The 11,216-nt window shown below is 35.4% G+C and overlaps 2 protein-coding genes across 2 annotated transcripts; one reads left to right on the forward strand and one right to left on the reverse strand.

The window, feature by feature from the left end:
• LOC105172450 (ABC transporter I family member 20) lies at positions 1,826-5,356 on the forward strand. The gene is made up of 7 exons (XM_011093880.2): positions 1,826-2,000; positions 2,101-2,234; positions 2,853-2,972; positions 3,771-3,866; positions 3,955-4,107; positions 4,192-4,269; positions 4,836-5,356. Exons 1-7 carry the CDS (start codon positions 1,826-1,828, stop codon positions 5,070-5,072), a joined length of 993 nt encoding a protein of 330 aa, XP_011092182.1. The 3' UTR covers positions 5,073-5,356.
• LOC105172449 (ADP-ribosylation factor) lies at positions 6,164-10,434 on the reverse strand. Its single transcript, XM_011093878.2, has 7 exons — positions 10,310-10,434; positions 9,199-9,355; positions 8,935-9,005; positions 7,630-7,749; positions 6,945-7,063; positions 6,596-6,677; positions 6,164-6,493 (listed from the first exon to the last, which is right to left on the reverse strand). Exons 2-7 carry the CDS (start codon positions 9,344-9,346, stop codon positions 6,488-6,490), a joined length of 546 nt encoding a protein of 181 aa, XP_011092180.1. The 5' UTR covers positions 9,347-9,355; positions 10,310-10,434; the 3' UTR covers positions 6,164-6,487.

Here is an 11,216-nt window from a genome sequence, read left to right on the forward strand (position 1 = left end):
TCCCATCCAACAAGTGAGTATATAAAAGTTTAGGCAAATTACGACGGGCTCCTCAACATTTTTCTTAATTATAGTATTTTTTATTATTTTAAAAAAAATACATATTTTTTTAAAATTATAAATATATAAAATTTTCAATAACTACTGCATACAATGAGTTGTCATAAAAGGGTATTTATAATTTTAAAAAAATATTTATAATATTTTAAATAATAAAAAGGTATTTATAATTATAATAAATTTGAGAAGAGCCCTTGTAATTTGCCCCGAAGATTTCAAAACAAACTCAAGAAGTAGAGGGCATTTTTTAAAAATGGCTCTAATCATTTGAAATATGCTAAATTATTTTTTTGATTCCATAAGGAAGAAACTTTTTCATTTTAGTCATAAGTTTTATGTAATTTCCACTTTGGTCCCATTTTTTAAAGAAAAGTTTACAACTTAGTCCAAAATTCGATTCATCGTCAAGTTCAAATGGAAGAATGGACAATCCATTAAGTGGTTATTACCGTTGGAGGGAAAAGTTATATCTATACATCTCATGTAAAACGTGAGTGAAATTCAAACTCAGATTAAGTAACTGTTAATATTTCCCCCTATGAATCCTAAAAATTGCGTAAATCAATTTCTCCCGAATTGCTCGAGTATGATGGTTTGATTTGAAGAAAAAACACAAGAAATTAAGTGAAAATAGTGAAATACACAACTATGGTTTGATGGTTTAAACTTGACCGTAAATGGAGTTTGAGACTAAGTTGGAAACTTTTCTTTTAAAAATGGAATCAAACAGAAATCACGTACAGTATGGAACTAAAAAGAAAAAGTCCCTTCTTTATGGGACCAAAAAAATAATTTAGTCTTTATAGCTAACTGACACAGTGGCCGAGTTTTATAGCTAACTGACAATTGTTGAGAACTGAAGAGGATGAAAATGGATACTAGCAGTTCTAGTCGATGTTGTTTCTCTTTCAATGATCAATTTCAAATTATATCCTTAATCTTCAAATCCTATATTCACATATCAACATTGCACTGACATATCGATATTATAAAAACACTTTGTGGGCTCCAATTATCTTCTAATATTTAAATCAAATAAATTTGTTAGAAAACAATAAGAGTCATAAAAATAGGAACGTACAATCAAAGTAGAACTTGAGTATCGGTTACATCATCACGGAGCATTATACACCTTAGATCAAGAATAAATTGATCATACAATGGGAATAAATGGCCAAATCATCAACCGGGCCAAAACAAAAGTAACGCTCCATTCTTGGAATGCTACGTCATTTCAAATACTGTCGTTTCTATTTTGATCTTTTCACTTGTGAAATACGTGGTACCAATGAAAAATTCTAGTTCGAACCTTATTTGATCAAAATTCAAATTAATTATATGACAAGTACAACTGATGTATAATTAAAAAAAATGGTCAATTACATAGTAAATATAATTACTTACTCTATAATTTATTTTATTCGATCAAATTTAATTCAAACAAAAATTTTTCTCGTACCAATATAATAGTATGCAAAAAAACATATTTAACCTATCAAACACTATAGCAAGAATTCGAACACACAATATGTAAGTATGGTAGATCTCAACGGTTGGTGGTCGGAAAGCAAACAATTAAAGAATTTTTCTTGATATTTGATTGAATTGAATCAAGTTAGGTTGGAGTGGTGTTCTAACTGAAGCCACGCATCAAACAAGAGCCATTTAACTGCCATACTCCGTTTCTTGCAAGAGCTCACCAATAGAACTCCCATTTCATCAAACCCAGAACAAGAAAACGAATTTCCTTTGCTGAAAATAATTTATGGCGGCGCTGGAGTTGGAGAAATCCCAACCGACAGTGGAGATCAACAGGCTGAAGTTCACCTACCCCGGCATCGACGGCCATCCTCCGCCGGGCTCCACACCTTTGATCGATGATTTCTCCCTCGCTCTCTTCCCCGGAGATCGCTGCCTTCTTGTGGGCTCCAATGGCGCTGGTTTGTCTCTTTCTTTTCATGGGTTTTTCAAGTTTTTTGTTGTAACTATGCTGCATTTTATTAAAATGATAGTATTCTTGATTGAATTGTGGGATTGTAGGGAAGACAACTATCTTGAAAATTATAGGAGGGAAGCACATGGTGGAACCAGATATGGTGAAGGTTTTGGGAAGATCAGCATTTCATGACACCGCTTTGACTGCCTCTGGTGATCTCTCTTATCTTGGAGGAGAGGTTTGTGGATTTAACTTTTCCTTCCCCCCTTCCCCCTCTTTCTACTTCATATCTGTTCTCTTTTTTCGACATTAGTATGCTCTGGATTTTTGTGTATTTATAGTTAATCTGTGAGATAGAAATTTGAACTTCATTTGGTTATTACATAAATTTGCTGTGTGGATGAAAATTGGTAGATTGTGAGGGTAGGGTGGATTGAATTTGAAGTATGGCAATACGTGGTCAGTGGTCTTAAGCATTCCGTTGCTTGTTGAAATTCAGTCTTCATGTGTATTCGGAAAGCTATGTTAATTTTTTTTCCCAACAAGATTACAAGAAGATGTTCGCCATCATAATTAGAAATGTGAAAAGAAATTACAAAATTGCTGGAGTTTTATAGTGGAGATTCCTGAAGACTTTTTTGCTGCTTTTAAATACAATGCCACCTAGAACATACTTGTAGTAAGGAATTAAGAGTTTGTGGAAGTATCTTTCGGGATAAGACAGGTTATCCAAGTTGTCCTTTTCCTTTTATATGGAGGAATGTAGCCTTGGATGGTTCCTAATACAAAGCAATATGAGTCACGCTCATGCGCTAATAGTTTCGATTTTGATTTGTGGAGACTGACTTATTTGCAGTGGAGACGTGAAGTTGCTTTCGCTGGTTTTGAGGTTCCAATTCAGATGGATGTTTCTGCTGAGAAAATGATTTTTGGGGTTGCAGGTATTGATCCCCAAAGACGAGATGAGCTGATTAAGGTATGATGTTAGTCTTGATTTGTATTTTTGTTCTGAAGGCTTCAGATTTTATCCTCAAATTTTGACATTGTGGTTGTGTGTTACCTAAAAGATGCAACTGCTATTGTTGATAAGAAATGACTCCTTTCTTGTTGCTCAATCAATTTCAAGAATTGTGCACATCCTTCCTTGTATGAGCTGATTTATGTGATGGTTGTCGATTTGGCTTCTAGTTTATGAATTGTCAAAGGCAGCCACTTTGGAAATGGCCACGCTACCACTTAGTTTATGGGCAAAACTCAACTCATAGAACACAATTGTTTCTTTTAACCTTTCATATACTCGTTTTTCAGAAAAATCTGTGCTTCGCTCTTGGCAGGAGTTGGAGAATACAGCACAATTCCTGGACATTTTCCAATACTGTATCTAATGCAAGGAACTTACCAAATATAGTGGTCAACTATAACGAGCAAGTCCTTCAAATTTAAAATCATCTACATGTATGGTTATAGTCATTTAAGATTCTGGTTAATCATTTTTACAAGCTTTACAAGCATGTGATTGTAGGCATTTAACATATTTCAAGGAACAACTATGTGTTACCTAAGGGCACTCACAGAGTTGATCAGAAGAAATATATTGATATATAAAGAGTTGCATGAAAATTACATGATCTCTTGTTTGCCGCATAAATAATGAACGGCAACATATCTTTATTGTCCTTTGGTGGATTGACTCAGATACGCTTACGCAAATCTAGCACATATCAAATAAGGAGTTTGCTCAGTTTTAGTGAACTATTATGTTCTGTTGTTGTAGCTTTTAGGTATTGACCTGTCCTGGAGAATGCACAAGGTGTCCGATGGTCAAAGAAGAAGAGTTCAAATATGTATGGGTCTTCTAAAATCATTCAAGGTATATACATGTCATTCAGACAAAATACTTGTTTATGGGCCCATTTTGTCATACTAAGAGTTGATTACATCATGCCTGCTGTTGTCAGGTTCTCCTGCTTGATGAGATCACGGTTGACTTAGATGTTCTTGCCAGGGCTGACCTTCTAAGGTTTCTAAAGAAGGAATGTGCAGAGCGAGGTGTTACTATTATTTATGCTACACATATTTTTGATGGTCTTGAGGATTGGCCATCTCATATTGTAAGTTTGACTATCATACTTTAATTTACAGTCGCAGAAGGGTCTTGTACAATTCTGTCACCATAACCGTTGAATTTTTGTCAGGTTTATGTTGCTCATGGGAAGCTGCAATTAGCAATGCCTATGACTGAAATTAAGGGGATAAGCAATTTGTCGTTGATGGTTAGTTGCTCTTCCTAACATTAAAAGCTCCATGTACAGATCATATCTGAATTTACCTTTAGTAAATTGTTTCTATCTCGTGCTATCATTATGTAGGAGTCTATTTAAAATCAATCAACGAATATTACCTACTCAGATTATTGTTTGTCCTTTCTATGCATTATTTTCCATTTTGTTCGAAGATGAGTTTGAAATAACAAAATCAGGAAAACCTTGTTGAAGTCTTCTGGGATGTGCCACAAACAAATGGTAAACTTGTGAAAATTTTGCGATAAGGTAATTCTCTTCTTGGAATATACTGATCCAACATCTGCCTGCCTCAAAAAGCATATGCTTGTTAGAATAACAATGGCGACATGGATCATTTTCTAAGAGACTGAAGTCAAAGTTGATGATAAGCAAGTTATTATAATTCTCAAATTTAGATTTACCGATCGACCTCTTCAATATTTAAAATTATTCAAAAGTTCCCTATAACGATTTGTTGAAACTCATGAGGTATGACTGATATCAGTAGCCATTTGAGAACTCTTTGGGTGGTAGTTATATAGTGGTTGAATTGGCAGAGAACTGTAGAGAGCTGGCTGAGGAAAGAGAGAGATGAGGAACGACGAAGAAGGAAAGAAAGAAAGGCAAATGGTCTTCCAGAATATGAGAAACAAGTCGAGGGCAGTCGTGTAACAGGGAATCCAGCCCGTGCTGCTGTCCGTGTACTAAATAACGGGTGGGCTGCTGGAAGGCTAAACTCAACTGTTGCTGGTGAAGAAAATTTCATCTTGAGCTCCAACAGGGTCCTCAGATAAAATCGCATCACACAAAATAAAAAAGAGAAGATTGCCATAAATCTCCCGACACCATGATGTATGAATCACCATAGAATTTTTCTAAGCTGCGTATCCTGAGGACTTCACACTTGTGTAACTGAATCCATAGTAAGTATCTTTCTTTTCATTTGCTCTGTCATTTTAGCAGCCTGTTGTCAAACATATTTCTTGATGGATACATTGCTTCTATAGCATATGTCTACTTGCTCAGATGATGTCAAAAGGTTTCTCGAGAATGTGTAAGAAGAATCCATTTTCTCCTTTGATTTTGATTTAAATGAATTGTGAATATTCTTTTGGGAAGGCATCGTTGCCTCACCAGTCACCAGAAAAGCTTCGATAACAGTCCCCAATATCGTATCTCTTTCTGTGAATGCTCTGGTTTTCTTTAGCAGATTGCCTACAAACTTGCATGCTCTCCTAAAAGCCTTATTCAGCCAGAAATAGTTTGTATCTGTTTGGATGTAAAAACAGTTTCAGTTGAATAGTCTGCCATGATTAATTTTGTGAGTGACTGGACTTATAAAAGCTACTAATGTAGTTCATAATCATACCACAGTTAACGGAAAATGGTGGAAAATTTAGGATTTTGCAATTCAATTATAACCTAATCGAACTGATTTCATTTGATAGGCCATCAAACCAAAGTAGCCAAAAATAATTTGGCGTATCGTATATCAAACCAAGTTAGTCTTTTCGGTTCGATTATAGCCAATAATAGTTCAGAACCAAACTAACCGATTTTAAAAATAATAAAAAAGAAATGGTAATACATTTATAAAATTATAATTTTCTTTGGTTTACCAAATTTTGAACACCCCCGTGGAAATCTCAACTTTAGAAGAAAGCAAAGCATTTTCCCCAAGATTGGATTATATTTATGGTGGAATGACCGGTTTGTTCACGCATAAACCCATTAGTTTTTGGACCTGGACTTTCAATATGGATTTCCAAAGGACTGAACCTTGTGCAAATTTTATTCCTTTGCTGCTGCTGTTAGTTTTGGCTTCCATTTCCCCCCCTCTGCAGTCGATTAAAAGAAAAATGTAGCTAAGTTTTATTGATTAACATAGAACAAATAAGTGGCATAACTTTCTTGACTAGCAGTCACAAGCTGCGGTTGTCACGGGTTATTCACACATCATGCAGAATGCATTGTCATCCCAGAGAGGGATGTACTATCATTGTCGAAATTAAGCAGCCGAAGCATATGTATGAACACAGTATAAATGCTGAAATTACAGAATTGAATCTTTAATCTACATAACAGATGATAACTATCAATTAATAAAAGCAGCAACGGTAAGACACTGCTTTGAACGAAGGCTGCAAAATGAAATGCACAATCTCCTTCAACTAGGATCAACATATCAAAGTTGTTGGAGCATCGCTTTTCAAGCCTGTCGGCGGACAGAAAGGAGAAAACAAATAAAAAATTGGAATCAGGTTAAAATGACTCAGCCATTACAACCAACTCTTAAGGGCAATGATGATGATCCTACCTTGTTAGCAATGTTGTTGGAGAGCCAGTCCAGCCCCTCGTAGAGCCCTTCCCCAGACGTGGCACATGTGCTCTGGATATACCTGCAAAGAAATGACAAGAAAGCCATGCCTTCAATAACTGACACCAGATTACAGGAATATAGATGGTACATACTTTTGACTTCTTCCAAAAAATTTCAACCATCTTTGCTGTTAGTACACGCACTACACCAAGTTCAGACGCACTCAGCATCCCCAGAACACACCAGATAAACACACACGAGAGGAGACAGAGATGCCAACGTACAAATAGAATGAATGTATGTTGTCCGTGAGTGAGTGAGTGAGTGAGCGAGAGAGAGAGAATACCAGTGACGTTGACGAAGAGAATGAAGTCCAAGCTTGTCAGTTATCTCAGCAGCGTTCATAGCATTTGGAAGATCTTGTTTGTTTGCAAAAACAAGAAGCACCGCATCCCTCAATTCATCCTACAGGGATATCAATAAAAATGATTACAGGGGAGAAGCAGATACAAATTGATAAACATCACTATCTTGCATCACAAAAGACCACTAAAAGAATTTAAATTTCCCTTTTTCACCACGTCCAACCATGTAAAGTAAGAGGATATTGGCTGAGCTTATTAAAAAACAGCTTATAAACTCCTACACAGTGCTACATTTTATTTCAGATGTTACTGAAGCGTTTGGAAGTAATAGTATCATGGAACTAAAAAATGTTATCAATCACAATTATATGAGCGGTGATCTCAAAAGAAAAGATGGTCTGTGTACCCTTTTTAAAGTGCTTATAAGGTCTTAAAGTCCTTTTACTGACACATAAACTCATCTCAATTTTTGCCTACATGCTATATGGCATCTTGCAAACTCTCAGACACGGTATAGAGTTTCAAAGAGATTATAGGCTCAACCAAACACCATCTAAAAGGTCAAAAGAACAAGTGGCAACAATATAGAGTTTTCAACCTGAGGCCAACCATATACTTTTACCATGCTAATGCAGATAAATATTGCATATACATAAGTTTGAGAACCTCATTTAACATCCTATGCAGCTCATCCCTAGCCTCAACAACACGATCACGATCATTACTATCAACCACGAAAATCAGCCCTTGCGTGTTCTGGAAGTAATGCCTCCACAATGGTCGGATCTAGATAAAACAAAATTTCAGATGCAGCAATGGTGGGAAGTAAGTGCAGCTTATGATTGTCAAAAGCAGAAAGCGGAAACTTCAATAAACAACAAACAGCGCATATACATCAATCTAGAATGTGTATCTTAATTTTAAACAAAGATGGACCCCAGAGAAAATGGTAAATTATTTAGCTTTAATTATCAAATTGCATGCTAAAGACTGTCTGATAAGCATGTCAGAGACAGAACTGTACAAAACAGAGCAATCAGGTGTTGCCTCAATTGAGCAGGACTGGACAACAGAAGGAGTAGCATAAGAAAAATAAACTTTGCTTTGGTCCCCGTCAAAGCATGGGATTCTTATAAAATTGGAAATTATTTATGAATATAAGCTACATGAATATGATCCTGGACCTGGAATATTGTATTAGCACCAACCTAAATCCTAGTAAACTCATATGATAACGCAAAAGTAATTCAATGCCGCAATCACAACACAAATTTTTAAAATAACATACGAACCTCCAGAAACATAAGATGATCGAAATTCAGAGAGTAACAAAATACATCACTCAATTATTTTATCTTCTTCTACTTCACCTATACTTCTTTGTTTCGAATGTATAGGAGCTTTTAGAAAACATAGTCTGTTAAACACCAAACTGAAAGATTCCACATACTATTGTTTCCCTGACAGAGTTTTCCAAAACTTGCGGAAAGGATGACTGCAGCAGTATTTTGCACCAACACTTCTTACAGAAAGGTAACTAGAGATGCATCCTTCGCCACCAGTACAAAATGGTGTGCCTTTAGGAGAATACATATATTACTAAACACAAGAAAAATAGACAAAGAAATTAGGCTAATTAATTTGTTATTCATATCCCTGTTCCAACTATTAAAACATACCACAGACTGTACACCAGTAAAGAAACTAGTTATGAAACTGCAACTACAAGCAACGTAGCATGTCCACATTAATGGGACCTAGACTTGGTGCTTATGTGAAGCACAAAATGCAATTCTAATAAATGACTTCAATGCAGCTTGAACTACATGAGAACAAATGGCATCGGTTGATAAAGCACTTTCTTCCAGTTGCTTGGACAAAGTTTTCTCCAAGATAAGTCAGTTCATTTCAATACATGGTGACCGCAAGAGTTTGGAAGATACTAAAGAAAAAAGTTATAACAGTTTATACCTTGTCTTGACCACCAACATCCCAAACAGTGAAACTAATGTTCTTGTATTCCACAGTCTCCACATTGAATCCTGGAGGAAATGTCAAAAAGTTCCAATATCAGTAAGGTCGTCTATAGAGAAGATTGATCAGGTGTATAGTTCTCTCTCTCTCTCTCTCACACACACTCACACACACACACACACACCAGACTAGCAAGCAAATGAAAAGAAAAACTAATAGACATAGGAATCATACAGGGTCATAAATAGCCAAAGAATTTACCGATTGTAGGAATGGTTGTCACTATTTCTCCCAGCTTGAGTTTGTACAATATAGTAGTCTTACCAGCAGCATCAAGACCTACCATAAGAATCCTCATTTCTTTCTTGGCAAACAGCCGACTGAAAAGCTTGGTGAAGGATAAACCCATTTTCTCTGTCTGTTACACCCCAGAAATAAAATTTAGGTCTGGGATTTCTGAGAGAGTAGTAATACCTAAGACTATAGTGTCTAGCATGTAACACAGAGTTAAGAAAAGCCTCTTTAAGGGCAGGGTGAAAGAGGGGCAAAACACAGTTGGGCAACACAAAGAAACAACAAACGTTAAAAAATAACAGAAATCCCTCAGAATTGCAGAATGGCCACATGAGATTATCCAGTATTGAGATCATATTCAATTCTTGGAAGATAATTCTTTTCTAAACAGTTAACCGAAGACCAAACCACATAAATAAATAAATAAAACGGGTAATTAATTTCATTTCTGCATATTTAAGCCAATCCAATGACATAACTGCAAAAAAGTTTTGACCATCGTGAGGAAAACCCATCTTGGGAGCACCAAGCCATCGGACAATAGGTGTTACATATAGTAACTCATACAGAAAAACTGGATTTACGTGAACAAAGGAATGAGATAAGAGATCCCTCACGATATGGATCCCTATTGCTTTTCCACTTCCCAAAGAAAGTTTTTCAACATTGCAGATATTTAATCTGAAATCATTTTGCCTTCACTTCATTTCTGACTCCAAAATTAAGCGTAAAACAATCACACAAACGGTCCAAAAACAATCACAAGAAGTCGAACACGAATCCAGACTCAACTATTAAACACTGAAAACCAAAACGGAAAGATAAATACTCATATAATCAGAGAAGCAGAAGGTGGATCCAATCTTGCGCGTTTAAAATCCCACAAAACCAGATCAATCATCCCCTAACACACTAGTAACACAAAGCCATCCATATCCATTAACATTACACCCTAAAACAACAAAATTCACGAAATGAGATATCACCTAAGCCCCCCGAGTCCAGATCTGCAATTTTCTTTCACAAATCAATAACTACATACATGAATCACGGGTATATAACAGACGGAAGGACTTACGTGACGAGGATCAAAAGAGAGCGAGAGGAGTGAGATTTGGGAAGAAGAGAGGAGCAGATCTTGGAGAGAGGCTGCCCTTTTGAGAGACCGAGAATGCTCTTATGACTATTCTGGGCATGGAATTTATACATGCACCTCTTCTCCCCAAAATTTCAACTGTGTGAGTGGGGGTGTTTTTGTAATTTCCAGCCCCATTGACACTAATACTTACACGTATATAATAAAATAAAAATGATATAAAATTTTAAAATAGATAATTAAAAACAGAGCAAATGATGAATTTGGGAAAAAAATGTAAAAAAAATATTAATATATTGAGGATTAAAAGCTGACGTGTATTATTTGAAATAAATAAAAAATTATATTAGTTCAAATATTTAAGGGTATAATTGATGGTTTAAAATTGGCATATATGAATTTTTGGTCTCGTAATTTAGACTATTTTACGTTTTCGTTATTTTAAAAAAATGCCCAAGTGAGCTTTTAAAAATTGGGGTTACTGTTCTCTTTGTATCATTTTTACCAGTATTATTGTCCTTCAATTTTTTAAGGTAGCATTTTGATCCTACATCTTTTCAGTCTTCACGATTTCAGTTCTTTTTTTGGTCGGAGTTCACCCTTCTCGTTGGTGGAGATGTAAGGGTTCAAATTGTAAAATCGAAAAGATGTGAGACCAAAATATTATTTTAGAAAGTTAAAATACAAAAACGTCAAATAACTCAAGTTACGAGACAAAAAATACATCTAATCCTTTAAACTTGGTGTTGCATTGTCACACACTGCTAGTTATGAGTGAGAAATAATTTTATCATTTTTAATATTAATATAAATTATTACTATTTTTTTAAAAAAATAATTATAAATTAAATACTACGTCTTATATTCCACTTCACGTATATGTTATATT

The sequence above is a fragment of the Sesamum indicum genome, linkage group LG10 (genome assembly GCF_000512975.1).
Source record: "Sesamum indicum cultivar Zhongzhi No. 13 linkage group LG10, S_indicum_v1.0, whole genome shotgun sequence".
In the NCBI taxonomy this organism is placed as follows: Eukaryota; Viridiplantae; Streptophyta; class Magnoliopsida; order Lamiales; family Pedaliaceae; genus Sesamum; species Sesamum indicum.